Genomic DNA, 19,784 nt, shown 5'->3' with positions numbered 1-19,784 from the left:
TTATATATATAGTAGCAGTGCAACTACTAAGGGGCAGGACTTGGGCCCAGAATTATATATAAAAAAGGTCTGGGTTGCTGGAGTGGAAGAGAATAGTAAAAGTTCCACTCCATCTTCAGGATAGTCCAATGTTTGGGCTGCCTTATGAGTCTCATTAGCTGTCAATTGTTAAGGCTCCTTTAAGAAAGGTGTGGTCTATTCACACAATGCTCCCAGACTGAGGAAGACAGGTATTGCCAGCCTGTGGGAGTCAGAAATTCTGGTAAGAACATATGTTTGTTGTGAGGTGCTGGGCAGAAGGCTTTTCATCTTGATAACTAGGGAAGCTATATGTTTAGTTAGACGCTGAACGGCCTAGGATTTATTTTTTAACTGTTTTGTAAAACCGCTTATCATGTGTGAAGACAATAAAGCTGGTTGCGGCCAGTTTCATATCGAATCCACTGTGTTGGAGTGAAAATTCTTAAGTGTGCCAACCATCTTACCCTGGAGATGGTGATCCTGTGTTATGAACTTAGGTGTGATCGGTAACAGCTCGATCCTGCGTGTCAGAGACACTAAGTACTCGCTGTCACTGTACCCGTCAGTCCCGCTGAGCAGACGGATACAGGATACACATTTTCATTTTAAAAAAAAAAATGTTTTGAAAGGTGTACATAGCCTTTAAGAAGCTGGACATATTGTGTCTATTCACAGATTGTTGTGGCTGAAGACATGTAGCACCGAAGCATCTTTTATCAAATCTATTTGCCACCAGACTAGTCTCTTCCGCTGCCCTCTTTGGGTCCTTTCGTATATTTATTACCTCCCGATCGGAGAGAACATTCGCCTCCCAGGACAAGAAGTGTCTTACAATTAAACCACACCCCTTGAGAAACCCGTTTCCATCCAGATCGCACTTCTGCAAAGTCCAGATCTTATAAACTCTCCTCCACCTGAAGGGACTCTCCCATCTGAGTCTCCCACTTGAATGGGAGGTTCCCTCTCTTTCAGGATGTAAGGATTTATTGAATTACAATAAAAGTTGGATATACAATACGCATTTTACATATACAAATGGTAAAGTGAGACTTCACGCAGGAAGTCAATAAATGATATCCAGCAGGGTATATTATTTGAAAGAACATATAAAAGCAAAGGATCTCTCTTTCAGAACACGCGTGGGTAAAGGACGTAATTTCAATTGGTTACAAAATAGTTTTCTCCTTTCCCCCCCCAGTCGGTTCTTCCAGTTCCATTCTCCCTCTCCTGCTTCACGTTTTGACCTAGCTCTGTTTTGTCTGCTAGACTGAGGCTTAATTTTTTCTATTAAAATCCATTTGTTGTTCAATCCTGGACCACTTTCGGGTGGTCTCTCTGCTCTGTCATAGCCTCCATGGAACCCAAGTTTTTGTCGTCTGTGAACATACAAGACGCATACCTCCACATCCCTATCAGCCCCCCCCTCATTAGCGTTTGCTCTGCTATGCGGTCCAACCCGCACATTTTCAATTTATTTATTGCCCTACGGTTCGTATATGTCACAGCTCCATGTGTCTTTACCAAGGTTATGCCAGCAGACATGGCCTTTCTCACGTCCGAAGGGCTAATGGTCAATCCCGTACCTGGACAACATTCTCAAGGCTCCCTCCAGGGACACATATCTGGAGAGACTCAGGATCAATGCTGAGACCGTTACTCGCTTTGGCTGAATTATCAATTGTCAAAGTCATGTCTTTCTCCTTCGCAATATATTATTTTTCTAAGGGGTGCTGTTTGACACAACATGGGTACATGTCTTTCTCTCAGATGACAATAGAGCGAATCTTCAGGCCGGAGTCCAGTCTCTCCGACGACCAGCCTCTCTATCCTTACGGTTCTGCATAAGGATCCTGGGCAGGATGGTAGCTACTATGGAGGCAGTCCCCTTTGCTCAGTACAACTGTAGGCTCCTACAGATGACCTTCCTTTTGAAATGGGACAATTCCCCTCTCTCTCTGGTCTGGCCCATCCACTTCCTTGGACCAGTTAGTCGATCTCAACAGTGAGACTTAGTTCCCTCCAATTGTTGTGCGGTTTATGTTACATTGTTTTTGGCAGTGTTATTCTTCAGTTTCTCCGGTTTATCTGACATCTATTCTTTTTGCTTCTCCTACTGCTAGGGTACAAACTGATTAGCTCAGTGACTGTAGGCTGGGCAAAGCCTGAATAGGAGGAGTCAACTCTTTTGTTTCTTAGTGACGGCCTCCTAGTAAATGCTTGAAAAAGGGGGAGGTTCCCTTAAATGTCACACAAGTGTGATACAATGCTCGTTCCTCTTCAGCAGCGTTTCCACATGTAATGCAGACTGGGGTTTACTGGGTCTATGGACTATTGCAACACTGTTTAAAAGTATTCAGGACATTGGGTGAATATAGGTTTTGATTGTATCACATGAGCTGTATATTTGTACTTTAAAGAAACTTATAATATAAAAAAAAGAAACATTGGAAAAAGTACAGGGTGTACTTTGTATTTTGAAATACATGTATTGGATCGAGGGTGGAGAGATCCTTTTAGGCCCCATGCACACGACCGTAAAAAACCTCAGGCCCCATGCACACAACCGTGCCCGCAATCACGTCCCGCAATTGCGGGCACGGCCGGCCGCAGACTGACAGCACGACCCGCAAAATGCAAAAGAACGGACATGTTCCATAATTTTCGGAACATTTCCATGGAACGGACAGCCTTCCGTAGTGCTACGGAAAGGTGTCCGCGTTCAATGAAAGTGAATGGGTCCGTATTTGCGGACCGCACTTGCGGTTCGCAAAAACTGAGGTTTTTTACGGTCGTGTGCATGGGGCCTTAGTTTTTGCAGACCTCACTTTCATTGAACGCAGATACCTTTCCATATCGCTACGGATGAGTGTCCGTGCCACAGAACTGTGCCGGGAATTATGGAGCATGTCCGTTCTTGGTCCGCAATTGCGGCACGGACTCCTCCATAGAAGTCTATGGGGGAAGCCAAAATTGCGGATGGCTACGGAGGTGCGTCCGCAAATACGAATTGCCATCCGCAAATACAGAAGTGTTTCTAAGCAACACAAAGGGGATTTCCCATCAACCAGGCATCTTCTTTTTTTTGCGGATCCGTATATACGGATGCAATACGGATGCAGAAATGGGTATGTTGCTAATGATTTGCTGATGACTATAAAGCAATACGGAACCGTATTTACGGTCTGTATTTGCGGATGTGGTCGTGTGCATGAGGCCTTATGCCCCATGCACACGACCGTACCCGCAATCACGGCCCGCGATTGCGGGCACGGCCGGCCGCTGACTGACAGCCGCATTTTCGGGCCGTGCTCCCATACAAAGTATGAGAGCACGGCCCGCAAAATGCGAAAGAACGGACATGTTCCATAATTCCTGGAACATTTCCACGGCACTGACACCCTTCCGTAGTGCTACGGAAAGGTGTCAGTGTTCAATGAAAGTGAATGGCTCCGTTTTTGCGGACCGCAATTGCGGTCCGCAAAAACTGAGGTTTTTTGCTGTCGTGTGCATGGGGCCTTAGGCCCCATGCACACGGCCGTGCCCGCAAGCACGGCCCATGATTGCGGGCACGGCCGGCCGCCGACTGCCACCCGCATTTTCGGGCCGTGCTCCCATACAAAGTATGGGAGCACGGCCTGCAAAATGCAAAAGAACGGACATGTTCCATAATTTTCGGAACATTTCTACGGCACGGACACCCATCCGTAGCGATACGGAAAGGCGTCCGCGTTCAATGGAAGTGAATTGAGGTTTTTCACGGTCGTGTGCATGGGGCCTGTGTGTAAGGATTGAATATGTTTTGTAATTTACTTGTCAAGTTCTATTGCATGTTTCGAAATAAAAGACAGTAATAATATAGATAAATATTCTGGCACTCTAAACAAGGAAAGAAAAAAATAATCTTGTGAAAGAAGATTTATACCAATAAAAACATATTCTCGTATATAATAAATTCAAAGAGGACATGATATGAATTCAATAGTCTTGTGTCTTTTATTGTTCATTTTCTTCCTAAATTCAAGATTTTGCTGCTGTAGTGTCTGTGTAACCTTCACGTAGCAAAAACAGAAAACATTTTGGAAATCGGTGCTCAGGACAGATGATCTCTGCAGCAGATGAAGTTATAAGTAATCGTGAAAAAGATGTGTCATCCAGCACTCGATCCGATAAAATCAGAAGTTTATTTCATCGATTAAAACAATCCTAGAAAGGACACTTACGCGTTTCGAACCAGAGGGTTCTTAGTTATAACATGACTAATTCAGCAACCAATTCGTTTTGAGATACCAGTTCTACACAGGCACTCTGCAGAGTATAATCACGCTGTCCAGTACAGTTAAGTTGGTCATACACATTAGATGTATATCGGTCTAACCTGCTGCGGAACCAGCCTACAATTTAATGTGTATGGCTATGTTCTCACACAGTATTAGATACTCCCTCACCCCACACAGTAATAGTGCCCCCACACTGTACTAACACCCCTCACACACTTTAATTATGCTCCCCACACTATATTAGTGCTCCCTTTAGCCCCACACAGTAATACTACCCCCATTAGTTCCTACCACACAGTAATGATGTCCGCTTATTCCCCCCCCCACAGTATTGGTGTCCTCTTAGTGCCCCCTGTCCCCCATTATTTGTGCCCCCTCAGTGCCAGCCAACAGTGATGATGTCCCCCTACTGTCCTACACAGAGTAATAGTGTCAGCTTACCACCCCCCCCCCCACAGTATTGGTCTTTTTAGTGCCCCCATCATAGTATTGCTGCCCCTTAGTTCCCCCACAGTATTTGTTCCCCCTTAGTTGTCCTTAAAATAATTAAATTTATACTCACCTAGCTCCGTTCCCAAGATGAATGAAACGGAGTAGTCCGAAGGCCTCCTCCAGCCTGTATAGTTGAAGGTTCATTTCCTGCGATGCCGTTACTTCATAGCGCCAGCCTGCGTTAGTGTTTTGTCCCATTATCATTTTGGCGACAGGCCAGTTTAGCTGGCGGCTCCCTGCTCCACTAAAGTATTTAACTATATCTGTGTCCTGAAGAATCGGGTACAGTTGTGCTCGTCTGGGGATCTGGGACACCGGCCAAGAATCCGGGTTTTGTTCCCTGGATGCCCAGTGCTGGGGATGCCACTACATTATAGCAACAAAATCTTAGAACTTTTTAATTAAGAAAGTTGCTTAATTTTCCATTGTAAAGATGTATGAAGCCTTTATTATGCTTAGGTACAATAATCAAACATTTAGGGCAGTATGCAATAAAAGAAAAAAAGTGTAAATTAGCCAGTCTTTCTAAGCATAAAATAGCAATATGATTAGATCGACCCAAAGATATATATACATCTTTGAATTTCTAAATGTCAACACCTCAAAAGCCTTTGTACTGTAGATTTATTACACACGTGGTATTTCTATAATGCGTCATAGAAAGAATCAAGATATATTGAATATCATGTGTAAATAATTTTAAAAAATGTTTAAAAACTCATAAAAAAAAGCATCCAAATTTTACCCATAGCCCATATACTTGAAGGGGTATTTTTATCATTTACATTTATGGCATGTGAACGGGATATGCCATAGATGTCTGATAGATCTGGGTCACCTGCAGCTGCCACATCCAGGCGTAGCAGAGGCATAGCTATGTTCTCCTGCACCTGGGGGAAAGATTCAGTTTGGCGTCCCTCCCCCCACAAGTTCTTTCCCGACATCTCCTCCCCCTTGCCATGTTTGCTTTCTCTACCAATCAGTAAGGTGTATTTTTTGTTCCCACATTTTTTTTATGTAACTTGAGCATAAAGCCATTTGTACATTTTACAAGCAATGTAGTTATATAAGGTAGTTAACATAACAATACATTTCAAAAAAATAATTTAAAGAAGTCAGTGTGCCTCACTAAAACAATTGAATAACTGAGGCTAATGAGACTATATGATGACATAATGATCAGTCCCCTCTTGTAGATAGTGCCACACCCCCACCCTTCTAGATAGTGCCACACAGTCCCCCTGTAGATAATGCCACAACCCCCTCCCTTGTAGATACTGCAACACTTTCCTGCTTGTAGATAGTGCCACACAGCCCCCCGGCCACAAGGGGATTCCGCTCCTTCAGGGAGCTACAGTGACGCTATCTACAGGAACGGGGGCGTGCTATGTATAAGTGGGCTGTGGACTGTGTGGCAGTACCTACAAGGGGGCTTTGTAGCACTACCTACAAGGGGGCTGTGTGGCACTACCTACAAGGGGGTTGTGTGGCACTACCTACAAGGGGCTGTGTGGCACTGCCTTCAAGGGGGCTGCGCGGCGCTACCTACAGGGGGTGTGTGGCACTACCTACAATGGAGCTGTGTGGCACTATCTACAGGGGGGAATCTGTGAGTTGTGGGCTGATGGTCATTTTAGTAAAAGTGGTGGGCTGATGGTCATTTTACTGTGAGTGCTGGGCTGATGGTCATTTTATTGTCAGTGGCAGGTTGATGGTTATTTTACTGTGCAGCTCAGTTCGTCGTGGGAACGGGCCTAGGTGAGTACAATTTTTTGTTTGGGGCACTGTCTACAAGGGGAGGTGGGGGGGCTGTATGGCACGATCTACAAGGGGGAGGTGGGGGACTGTATGACACTGTCTACAAGGAGGAGGTGGGGGATTATGGCACAATCTACAAGGACGAGGTGAGGGATTATGGCACTGTCTACAATTAAGCTGTATGGCACAATCTACAGGGGGCACTATCTACAAGGGGGGGCTGTGTGTGGAAGCCAGGGGAAGGGGCATTATACTGTGTGGGGGCCACTAAGCAGACATTATACTTTGTAGGCGTCCAACAGGGGGCAATATACTGTGTGTGGCACTTGGGGCATAATACTGTGTGGGCACAATTAGAGGACAAAATACTGTGTCCTTGAAGGGGTTATAATATATTATATTATTAAATACTATTATTATACTGAATGGGGGCACTAAAGGGACATTATACTGTGTGGGGGTGTGATATAGGGCATATACTGTGGGGAGCATTATACTTTTTTTATGTTTAGTATTTACTGTTTTAGACAGATATTTTTGGTGACAGAAGTGGTTTCTGAACATTTACAAATTGCCTGCAGTCAGAAAAAGGGGAACTACAAGCTGCTGGAAGGTTAAGAAAATGACACTTTCCTCTAAGAAAAGATTTTACAAAGTTTCATATATTCACATGTACTACAGACTAGTAGCAGTGATTTAGAAAGTATATTAAATGGGTTGTCTCATGACAAACATTTGTCATATCCACAGGATATGCCATAAATGACTGATAGATGCAGGTCTTACCTTACTCCCAAGTTACAGAAACAGCATTACTCGCTGCGCTACGCTGTTTAGGCTGGGTTCACATCAGCGTTGGTTTCCGTTGAGGGGTTCCGTCTGAGCTTTCCTTTGGGGGAACCCCTCAACGGAAAGGCAAACGGAAACCTTAGCTTCCGTTTGCATCACGATTGATCTCAATGGTGACGCATACTTTGCTAATGGTTTCTGTTTGTCATCGTTGTGAAAGGGTTCCGTTTTTTGGACTGAATCAATACCGCAGTCGACTGCACAATTAATTCCGTCAAAAAAGGAAACCTTTCACAACTGTGACAAACAGAAACCATTAGCAAAGTATGCGTTACCATTGAGATCAATGGTGTTTCAAACTAAAGCTATGGTTTCCGTTTGCCTTTCTGTTGAGGGGTTTCCCCGACGGAAAGCTCCGAAGGAACCCCTCAACGGAAACCAATGCTGAGGTGAACAGGCCCTTACATAACTCACAATCACTTCTATAATTGTTTACAGATTTTCCATTCAGCTCTGTACTGATTCCCCATCTGATTCTCCATCACCAGGCGGGACAGGGTTGGGGAACCGCCATCTGGAGATTAGTGCAGGTTCCAGAGATAGGACCCGAATGTATCAGATGTTTATGGCAAATCCTCTGGATATGCCATACGTTAGTGTATAAATGATTAAACATTGATCTAATTTTTTTAATTTTTTCACGAGTCAGGAAATATTATAAATTAGATTCTAATTTATAACATTTCCCAGTGCTGGTCACTAGATGGAGCAATTCCCAAAATTGCAGCATTGGCATGTGGTAAAGCAACCACATTGCTTTATGCTGCAAAATTTGAGAAGAGACACTCGCTCTAGTGAGCTCACAGAATACCCCCTCCCTTATCCTGGCTAGTGCCAGGAGAAAGGAGGGGAATGAACGTTCAAACCTCCTACACTGTGTGTCGCCATTTTTTGAGCGAACACACAGTGTAGTAGGTTTATATACAGTAGTAATCACACACTAAAACACGTACATACACAGAAATAACTTACCTGCCGCCGCCGCTCTCTCCAGTCCGTCCGCTCCGTCTGCTCCCTCCGCTCCAAGTTCTTGCATTAGAACACAAGTCCGGAAGCCGCGACCGGAAGTAGTAATCTCACTGTCCGACCGCGGCTTGCGGTCCACAAGAAAATGGCGCCGGACGTCGCTCGACCGAAGACCTTCCATTTGGACTGTATGGGAGCGGCGCATGCGCCGTTCCCACACAGACGGCGTACAGCATAGTGAATGGAACGGGTCCCGTTCGCATTCACTATGTGGCTGTATGTGCCGTATTCCATGTCTGTATGTGTTGTTAATCGACACATACAGAGATGGAAAAAAAAATGGCAGCCACCATAGACAAGAAAAAGTTCAAAAATAAAAAAAAGTAAAACACAAACACACAAATAAAGAAACATTTTTTTAATAAAACACTAAAAGCAAATTGATCTAAAAAAAAAAATTTTCGCGACACCCTTCCCTTAAAGGGAGGGTTCAATTACGCGAGTACCTGCTGGGTAGGTGGGCAAGATATAGCGTGAAGATGTATAAGCTGTGCGAGAGTGCATCAGGGTATACCTACAGATTTAGGATATATAAAGGGAAGGACACCAGTAGTCAACCCCCATAATGGGGCAAACAAGAAGGGGTGAGTGTAGGGCACATTCTAGCAGCAACATATTGTGTGTCAAGTACAAGACAAGAGAGATGCCACACTGGTACCCATGTACCTGTACGATGTACCAGTACAGAGACCACCAAACCAGACTGCATCCTGGACTACAATAAGTACATGGGAGGGGTGGACTTGTCAGATCAAGTCCTGAAGCCCTACAGCGCCATGCGGTGTGGTATAAGAAGCTGGCCGTGCACATCATACAGATGGCTTTGTACAATGTGTTCGTGCTACGTCGATGTACAGGCCAGAGAGGAACTTTCCTGGAATTTCAAGAGGTGGTTATCAAGAACCTAATCTTTATGGACCAGGAAGGGGGGGGGCACCCAGTACTTCTGGAAGCGAGGCCACACGCATCGTACAAGGGCAACACTTTCCAGGAGAAGTTCCCCAAACTGGCAAGAAGGGAAAAAGTCAAAAGAGGTGCAAAGTCTGCTATAAGAGGGGGATGAGGGAGGACACAATATATCAATGTGACCCGTGTCCCGAAAAAACCAGAGCTCTGTATGAAAGAGTGTTTTAAAATTTATCATACATCCCTTGGTTTATAATTTACCCCAATTTTACTTACCCTGATGCACTCCACACAGCTTATCCCCCTCATCTTTCCCTTCTGAGCCCTGCTGTGTGCCCAGGCAGCTGATAACAGCCACATTGAGGGTATTGCCGTACCCGTGAGAACCAACATTACAGTTTATGGGGTGTATGTATCCGGTCAAAATGATCACTACACCTCTAGATGAATGCCTCAAGGGTGTAGTTTTTAAAACGGGGTCTCTTCTTGCGGGTTTCAACTGTACTGGTACATCAGGGGCTTCTGCATACATAACTTCTCAGTAGGCCAAATGGTGGTCCTTTCGTTCTGAGCCCTCCCATGGGCCCAAACTGCAGTTTATCACCACAAATGTGGTATTGCTGCACTCAGGATAAATTGCGCAACACAATGGGGTATTTTATTTCTTGTGAAAATAAGAAATTTTCAGCCAAAACGACATATTATTGGAAAAAAATAATTTTGTTTTGATTCCCAGCCCAATTCAAATGACTTCTGTGAAAAAACTATGGGGTCAAAATGGTCACAACACCCATAAATAAATTCCTTGAGGGATGTAGTTTCCAAAATGGGTTCACTTCTGGTGGGTTTCCATTGCTTTGATACCTCTGGGGCTCTGCAAATGCGACATGGCACCCGAAAACCAAACCAGCAAAATCTGCACTCCAAAGAACACACAGCGCTCCTTCCCTTCTGAGGCCTCCCATGGGCCCAAACGGTAGTTTTTCGCCACAAATGGGGTATTGCTGCACTCAGGAGAAATTGGGCAACAAAATGGGGTATTTTTTCCCTGTGAAAATAAGAAATTTTGATAAAAAAATGATATCTTATTGGAAAATATATCATTTTTTTTTCATTTCACAGCCCAATTCAAATAGGTGCTGTGAAAAAACTGTGCGGTCAAAATGGTAACAACAACCATAAATGAATTCCTTGAGGGGTGCAGTTTCCAAAATGGGGTCACTATTGGGGGATTCCTACTGTTTTGGCACCTCAACACCTCTTCAAACCTGGCATGCTGCCTAAAATATATTCTAATAAAAAGAGGCCTCAAAATTCACTAGGTGCTTCTTTGCTTCTGGGGCTTGTGTTTTAGTCCACGAGCACACTAGAGCCACATGTGGGACATTTCTAACAACTGCAGAATCTGGACAATACATATTTAGTAGTGTTTCTCTGGTAAAACCTTCTGTGTTACAGATTTTTTTTTTTATAAAATTGAAATTCAGCAAGAAAAATTAAATTTGCAAATGTCACCTCCACTTTGCTTTAATTCTTGTGAAATGCCTGAAGGGTTAAAAAACTTTCTAAATGCTGTTTTGAATACTTTGAGGAGTCTAGTTTATAAAATGGGGTGTTTTATTAGGGTTTCTAATACATAGGCCCCTCAAAGCCACTTCAGAACTGAACAGGTACCTTAAAAAAAGGCTTTTGAAATTTTCTTAAAAATATGAGAAATTGCTGTTACCATACAGTCCCCCCTGTAGATAACGCCACACAGTCCCCCCTGTAGATAACGCCACACAGCCCCCCCTGTAGGGAACGCCATACAGCCCCCCCTGTAGATAACGCCACACAGTCCCCCCTGTAGATAACGCCACACAGTCCCCCCTGTAGATAACGCCATACAGACAACACCATACAGCCCCCCTCTGTAGATAACGCCACACAGCCCCTCCTGTAGCTAACGCCACACAGTCCCCCCTGTAGATAACGCCACACAGTCCCCCCTGTAGATATCGCCACACAGCCCCCCCTGTAGGGAACGCCATACAGACCCCCCCTGTAGATAACGCCATACAGCCCCCCTCTGTAGATAACGCCATACAGCCCCCTCTGTAGATAGCGCCATACAGCCCTCTCTGTAGATAACGCCATACAGCCCCCTCTGTAGATAACCCATACAGCCCCCTCTGTAGATAACGCCATACAAACCCCCTATAGATAACGCCACACATCCCTCCCTGTAGATAACGCCACACAGTCCCCCCTGTAGATAACGCCACACAGCCCCCCTGTAGGGAACGCCACACAGTCCCCCTCTGTATATAACGCAATACAGCCCCCCCTGTAGATAACGCCATACAGCCCCCCCCATAGATAACGCCATACAGTCCCCCTCTGTAGATAACGCCACACAGCCCCCCTGTAGATAACGCCATACAGTCCCCCTGTAGATAACGCCATACAGTCCCCCTCTGTAGATAACGCCATACAGTCTACAGGGGGGGCTGTATGGCGTTATCTACAGGGGGCGCTGTATGGCGTTATCTACAGTGGGGACTGTATGGCGTTATCTACAGGGGGGGCTGTATGGCGTTATCTACAGAGGGGGACTGTATGGCGTTCCCTACAGGGGGGGCTGTGTGGCGTTATCTACAGGGGGGACTGTGTGGCGTTATCTACAGGGGGGGCTGTGTGGCGTTATCTACAGGGGGGCTGTATGGCGTTATCTACAGGGGGCGCTGTATGGCGTTATCTACATGGGGACTGTATGGCGTTATCTACAGGGGGGGCTGTAAAAAAGGCACTATCTACAAGGGGGGGTTGTGTGACACCCAGGGGAGGGGGGTGCCCCAGTCAAAAGTTTGCTATGGGGCCCAGTCTTTCCTAGTTACGCCCCTGAAAACACATGTGATGTGTTAGCAGCTGATGTACCCTCATTTAAGAGGAACACAATTACTACTCAGTCTATTAATAGGAATTATATTTAAACTCCTGGATTAATTATATGATAACATCAGGAATTATTTATTTTTAAGAATAATATGCAAACATTTCTTGGTCGTCAACATTCATTGGGAAATTCTCAAGTGATAAAGATACAGTTGGCCTCACACATTAAATATTCTGTCCGGATTAACATGTTCACATGTACCCCATCACATGTTATGGAACAAATATGTGCGGAATCATCAATTTGCCGCAGATTCTGCTGATTCTGTGTTTAAAAACTGCAGATTAGCTCATTGAGCTTCAGTAAAGCTAATCCACATGTATCAGTTGCAAATCGGCAGCAGAAATCCTGAGCTTCAGCTGCAGATTTCAGATGCGGATTTCACTGAAAATCCACTGCAGAATTTGCTTTCATTTCTCAAAACCGTCTAACAGAAAAACTAGCCTTGTTTCCAATAACAACCAATCACATTGCAGTTTTAATTTTCCAGGACAGTTCAAAAAATTAAAGCTCAGATCTGATTTGTTACTATGGGCAGCAAGGCCAATTTTTCTGTTATACACTTAATGAGACCCTGTGTGTCTTGCACCTCATTACAGACACCCATAAACCCAGAAAGATGGTGGTGTCTTTAGGCGGCTATAGACGCATCCTTTTTGTCATCGGACAATGTTTATGATTCCTGCCCGATGGTCCTCATTGAAACTACTATGGGTGTTCTTAATAAGTATACATAGAAACAGTAGAAAGAGGATTCTTCTTTTAGGTACTTGGTATTGGTTGAACCAATTGCATTAAAGCACAAAAGGAAACAACCAAAGAAAACAATAATTTATACAAATCAATACCTCGGGTCAATGTTGGTACCATACGAAGGCTCTATCTGGCTTCAAGAAAAGTATTTAGGTCATTTTCTAAACAAAACTCAAAAATTGGGTAGTCTGATACTGCCCCTCACCATTCTGTGTCGTATCCCTTCCTGCTGTTCCAGAGGCTCACAAGGCAGTCCTTGCAGCGTGATGTGTGTAACACCCGTTACAATACAGTAGTGTGAGGGGTGCAAAGAGGCGTCAGCTCTGTGAAATGTTGTAAATGTTTTTTATAAAAGGTATGTCGTGATATGTGATGCCCATGTTAGGTCCTTCAATCTAATGGAAATCTACACAATAATATGTAACTAAATAGCAGTGTTCATGTGAAATTTCCATATTGCTACGTTTAGGTAGAAATATGGAAATCTGAACCAGATATCTTGAATTTCATCACATATATAAATAGACAAATGACTGGCGATCTCTGTAAATTCCACCACTACTTTTCATTGTATCGATCCACAATGCTGGGCATATCAAGGTTTGTGAGGCCAGTATAATATTTCAGCATTTGTAATTACAATTTTTGTTTCTTTCCAGGCATCACACTACTTTTGGGGTCTATGGGCTCTCATTCAGCACAGATATTCAGATATTGACTTTAACTTTGCACAGTAAGTATCTTATTGTAGTTATAGAAATCTTTCGGAAGTACAAGTTAATATAGAGCTTGAATGACCTCTGGTGTGCAAATGTGTTATTACATGAATAATGCAGGACATAAAAAATTAAACCTTTCAGGAGCAGACTAATTTTTGTTTTTATGCTTTTGTTTTTTCCTCCCCACCTTTAAAAAATCCTAACTTTTTTTTTTTTCGTTGACACAGCCATATGAGGGCTTAATTTTTACGGGACAGATTGTACTTTCTGGTGGTACTATTTAATCATTTGTGTTATATACTGGGAAGCTGGGAAAAAAATTCAGATTGTGGTGGACTTGGAAAAAAAACAGCAGTTCCACCATGTTCTTATGGGTTTCTTTTTTACGGTATTTGCTAAACGGTGAAAATGACACATTACCTTTATTCTGGGGGTCAGTACGATCACGGTAATACCAAATTGATATAGTTTTTGTTATTCTTTCGTACCTTTACAAAAATGTAAATGTTTGAAAGAAACAAAAAAAATTTGCATCGCCATATTGTGAACCTTGTAACTTTTTTTTATATTTCTGGATATAGAGCTGTGTAAGGCGTATTTTTATACGTGGGAAGATGTCGTTTTTCGTAATACCACTTTGGGGAATGTCTGCCATTTCAATCACTTTCTATGAAAATGTTGACCTTTTTTCCCGCTATGGCTTTCCCCGTATTGGAAAAAATATTCTTATATTTTTATAGTTTGGACCTTTTTGGACGTGGGGATACCTATTGTCTTTATGATTATTTTTGTTTATTTATTTCTATGTGATCTAGGGAAAGGGGGGGGGGCGATTTTTAAATTTTTATATTTTTTAATATTTTGAATTGAATTTTTTTTATTAATAGTTTTTAGCCCCCCCCCCCCCTAGGGGGCTTGAACCTGCGATCATTAGATAGCTTATGCCATAGACTTCAATATCACAATATTGCAGTCTATGGCAAATATCAGGCAGGTCTCAATAGCAATATTCCTATAGCAGGGCTGGGAGCGTTCACAAGCTCCCAGCTGCTATAGGAATAGACCAGCCCCCCCTGATCTCGCCGTGCTGGAGCCTGGGACCGGCCCCGAAGTGAAAGGGGCAGTAAAAACCCCTCAGATGCTGGTGGTCACATCTGACACCGGCATCTGTGGGGTTAAATGTTTGCAATCAGAAATTTTTCAGATCGCAAGCATTACTGCTGAGTCCCTGCTGTTCATCACAGCAGAGACCCAGCGGCTATGCGCCCACTCGGCTTCTCAGCGGGCGCCGCTTTTTAAAACACTTTTAGGGTATGTGCACACACACTAATTACGTCCGTAATTGACGGACGTATTTCGGCCGCAAGTCCCGGACCGAACACAGTGCAGGGAGCCGGGCTCCTAGCATCATAGTTATGTACGATGCTAGAAGTCCCTGCCTCGCTGCAGGACAACTGTCCCGTACTGTAAACATGATTATACTACGGGACAGTTGTCCTGCAGCAAGGCAGGGACTCCTAGCATCGTACATAAGTATGATGCTAGGAGCCCGGCTCCTTGCACTGTGTTTGGTCCGGGACTTGCGGCCGAAATACGTCCGTCAATTACGGACGTAATTAGTGTGTGTGCACATACCCTTACAATGTAAACAGGAAAGGTTTAAGATCACTAATGAACAGTTCTTAGTAACATAGCATGTAAGGCTGAAAAAAGACAGAAGTCCATCCAGTTCAGCCTATTATCCTACAATATTGATTCAGAGGAAGGCAAAAACCCAGTGCGCACAACTTCTAATATTATTACACTCAAGGAAGACATCCAGGCCCCTTTTGAACTCTTTCAGTGAGTTCGCCATGACAACATCCTCTCCGTCTTTTCTAAACCTCCTAATTCTACAATTTGTAAATGAATGGTAGCCTAAGCACAGATTTCACCCATGTGGTCTCCACATGTATCTATAACATTTTAGAAGATCATGTTGACTGGATGAACCCCAATGCAGTTGACAGGATCTATTCTAAAATTCTAGAATATTTGTTCTGCTTTTGCTGTGTAGGTAGCATGGCCTGTCGGCAACATTTTGCAATTCATGACCACTACAAACATTGCTTTCTCTCTTTTTCTTCATCAGGTATGCTATGTTACGGTTCAAACAATACTTTCATGTGAAGCCACAAGTGACTGCACTTCAGCCCGCCAAGTAAAGAACAATTATCACTGGAAAGAAAAGCAAAATCTGGATAGGCTGAAAAGTCTGCAGCGTGTTCTTTCCAATATAAACATTAACATTGGATCAATGACACTACTATATTGGCTAATAATGCAAGGGTTCCCTATTAGAAATCCTGCTTAATTAACCACATTTTTAGTTAATATGAGTTTAATTCAATTTCTCGAAAAATTACCAATAGAATGGCACATATTTTTCTGTAGGTTATGAGTCAAGTATATATTTTTTAGACAGCAGTGTACACCGACCAGTTAAGCTGGCCGAGTTCAGGAGAATACGGTCTCAATCTCATATTTTTTGCTATTGAGACACTCATTGGTAAATGAGCATATTTCCCGTTGAGTGCACGTCGCATTCTGACATGACATCACTGGAGACTGGAAGGTGAGGGAATACCCTAAACCATCTTGTATAAACCCCCTATTTTGGCTGCTTTCAAACAAGCGTGATACGGCTGCTCTTACGTCTCTAATACAGGCTCAAAAATGCAACCATGTTACGCTTGTGTAAAATCGGCCTTACATTAAACCACCGTGGAACAATATACCGTAGACAACCAGGTATAAACTCCCACTTTTACAGTAGACCACAGAGAACAATAACTTGAACAATATATTTAACTAGCCTGTGTAGCCCAGGACAATGTGGATGGTGCAGGCCTGTCTCAGTTTATAAGTACATGAAGCCTACAATACATGATAACAATGCCATTGCAACACCAAAGTGCTTTAACCCCTTAATGACCGTTGATACGCCTTTTCACGGCGGTCATTAATGAGCTTTTTTCTAGGCCGCCGCCTTTTCACGGTCTCCCGTGCAGGCTGGGGCTCGGCTGTCTGATGACAGCTGGGCTCCTGCTCCAACGGTAGCGATCGAAGTTTTTAACCCCTCATTATCTACCGCTGCATTTGAGTTGTTTACAGAGGGAGTGAGCTCCCTCTGTCACCCATCGGCGGCCTGCTAATGCAATTGCGGGCATCCGATGGGGTGCCATGGCTGCCGGGGGCCTAGCAAAGGCCCCCAGGTTTGTCCTGGCTATATACCTATTAGGACGTGCCAGATTGCATAGTGAAGTCTCCTAGTGAGACTGAAAAAAGAATTAAAGTGAAATAAAAATGAATAAGGTACACATTAAAAAAACAAAACATTTTTGGGCATAAAAAAATGGTTTTATTTAGTTAAAGTAAAATAAAATCTACACATATATGGTATCCCCGCAATCATAATGACCCAAAAAATAAAGTTATATTATTTAAACCGCAAGGTGAACCCTGAAACAGAAACGCAAAAAACCAACGGCAAAAATTATATTTTTTCCCATTCCCCCCAAAAAAATAATAATAAAAAGTTAATCAAAAAGTCCCATGTACCCCAAAATGGTAGCAATGAAGTCCTGCAAAAAACAAGCCCTCATATGGCGACATTGACGGAAAAATAAAAAAGTTATGGCACTTGGAAAGCGGCGATGCAAAATACAATTATTTTAGTTCAAAAGTGTTTTTATTCTGCAAAAGTAGTAAAACATAAAAAAAACTATGCAGATTTGGTATCGCCGTAATCGTACCGACCCATAGAATAAAGGTAGCATGTTATTTACGCCGCACAGTGTTCGGCGTAAATATAAAATGCATAGAATAATGGCTAAATTGCTGTGTTTTTTTTATATCCCTCCCAAAAAAAGTTAATAAAAGTTAATAAAAAAATTCTACATACCCCACTAACGGTGCCATTGAAAAATACAACTCATCCCGCAAAAAACAAGTCCTCATACAACCATGTCAACGTGAAAATAAAAACGTTATAGCTCTTCGAATGGGATGATGGAAAAACGAAAAAAATTGCTTGGTCATTAGGGCTCAGAATGCATTCAGTGGGAAGGGGTTAAAGTTTATTCTGTATTCCAATCAAAGTAGTCGTTTACATTTAGAAGACCATACCTGCCTAAAATATGTGTTATCTGCTAAGCAGTATTAATTGCCATCCCGATAACTTTTATTATACAGTGACCTGATGTCTAAATCTTACTTCAGCACCTGGGACTCTGGGCTTGAAATGTTCTTTTCCAGTATTAACCTGCTTCTTGGAGCAATTTTCTTTTACCCTGTGTATTGGCTAACTGTAATTTATGGTAGTATGTGGTCTTGTATAACAATATAAAACCTATTGCATATTAGGGCTACTTGTACAGGCTAAATAATGGTGCAGTAGAGAGCAGCACCATTGTTGCAGTGTGAAAACCACATGGAAGTACTTAGGCCTCATGCCCACTTTCGTTTTTTCCTTCAGGGTGCTAGCCGTTTTTTTCACGGCTAGCACCCTGACCCATTCATTTCAATGGGGCCATGCACACTTCAGTTTTTTTGACGGTCCCGTTGCTCCGTTCTGACAAAAGTAGAGCATGTCCTATTTTGGTCCGAGATTCAGTGACCGTGGGGCCCATGCAAGTCAATGGGTCTGTCAGTTCTGGATAGAGAGAAGGGGCAGAGATAGAAAGAAAAAGCAGATCATACGTACCCTGGCCGTTGTCTTGGGGACGCGTCCCTCTCTTGAAATCCAGTCCTACCTCCCTGTATGACGCGGCAGTCCATGTGGCCACTGCAGCCTGTGATTGGCTGCAGAGGCGGTCACATGTGATGAAGCATCATCCCAGGAGGCCGGCCTTCTGTTATGACTTTTATCCCATGTGATCGCCACTACAGCCTGTGATTGGCTGCAGCGGTGACATGGGATGAAACGTCATCCCAGGAGGCCGGACTGGAGGAAGTAGCAGGAAGTTCTGGGTAAGTATGAACTTATTTTTTATATTTTTATTTAATTGGAAATGTATATAGTGAATGCCGAGCATGCTAATCATTGTTCACACCTAGTCACTGTCCAGGGTGCTGAAAGAGTTACCGCCGATCAGTGCAGCCCATTCTATCCAACACTTAACTCTTTCAGCTCCCTGTACAGTGACTAGCGCTAAACAACCATGCTCTTTCAGCACCCTGGACAGTACCATGCTCGGCGCTCGCGAACGGAAACACGGAAGTGTACACTGAGTACACACTGATCCAATCACGGGCAACACGGATCCTTGAAAAACGGCCGTGAAAACGGTGATGGAAGTGTGCATGAGGCCTTACGGTTTTGCTGGCAAATTTTTCAGTGGAAACATTCCTAGAACGGTCTCTGGAAAACTATATTGCGGTACAATTGAAAAACCTGCAGCCATGTCTCAAAATCTGCGAAAAAAAATGCGGCAAACCATGACCAATAAAGCATACTGCAGTTTCTTTGATTTCTTTTAAAATGCAGCATGCTCTGAAAATCAGGCGATTTTTAACCACACTGTGTGAATGGGTTATAATGAAATCCCATCAACTAGAGTGTAACATCTAGTCGCTGCAGAAATTTAATTCACTAATTCACTACAGACTGCAGTGTTGAACACTCAGGTCCACTGAGACAGTACCATGCAGAATATGCTTATATGCTCAACAGTAGACTTCCTTTTGATAACACCGACAATTTGAAAGTTTTTTTTAAAAATTTCTATACACTATTTCTATGTGACTCAGAATTAAAGTTATTTTAGTTTGTAAAGTATAAGCACTAAGAAAGAGGTACCTGGAATGAGCTGTATGAATGTGTGTCTTTATAGCCTTTATAAAGAAGGATTGTATGTGATGAACTGTAGATACGCATCATGCCCTAGAGTCTGCTGTATGGATGGGCAGCTTAAATTAGACATAGATTATGGGGTTGGCACTGTCCCCAAATCTTGGCTTAATAAGTACCTTTTTAGTGGCGGCACTTTTGTTGATGAGTAGAAGATC

General features: G+C 43.3%; 1 protein-coding gene across 2 annotated transcripts in view; it reads left to right on the top strand.

Annotated features, from left to right (window-relative positions):
* ETNK2 (ethanolamine kinase 2) overlaps positions 1–19,510 on the top strand; it is a 122,853-nt gene extending 103,343 nt beyond the window's left edge. For both annotated transcript variants that reach the window (XM_075853730.1, XM_075853729.1), the window contains 2 exons: positions 13,677–13,750; positions 15,868–19,510. In XM_075853730.1, the coding sequence (XP_075709845.1) occupies positions 13,677–13,750; positions 15,868–15,940 (147 nt within the window). In that variant the 3' untranslated portion in view covers positions 15,941–19,510. The remainder of the gene's footprint in view (positions 1–13,676; positions 13,751–15,867) is intronic.
* Positions 19,511–19,784: the final 274 nt, after the last annotated feature.

The sequence above is a fragment of the Rhinoderma darwinii genome, chromosome 2, assembly GCF_050947455.1.
Source record: "Rhinoderma darwinii isolate aRhiDar2 chromosome 2, aRhiDar2.hap1, whole genome shotgun sequence".
Classification (NCBI taxonomy): Eukaryota; Metazoa; Chordata; class Amphibia; order Anura; family Rhinodermatidae; genus Rhinoderma; species Rhinoderma darwinii.
The sequence above is the reverse complement of the archived record's forward strand: the minus strand, read 5'-3'. Positions and strand labels throughout refer to the sequence as shown.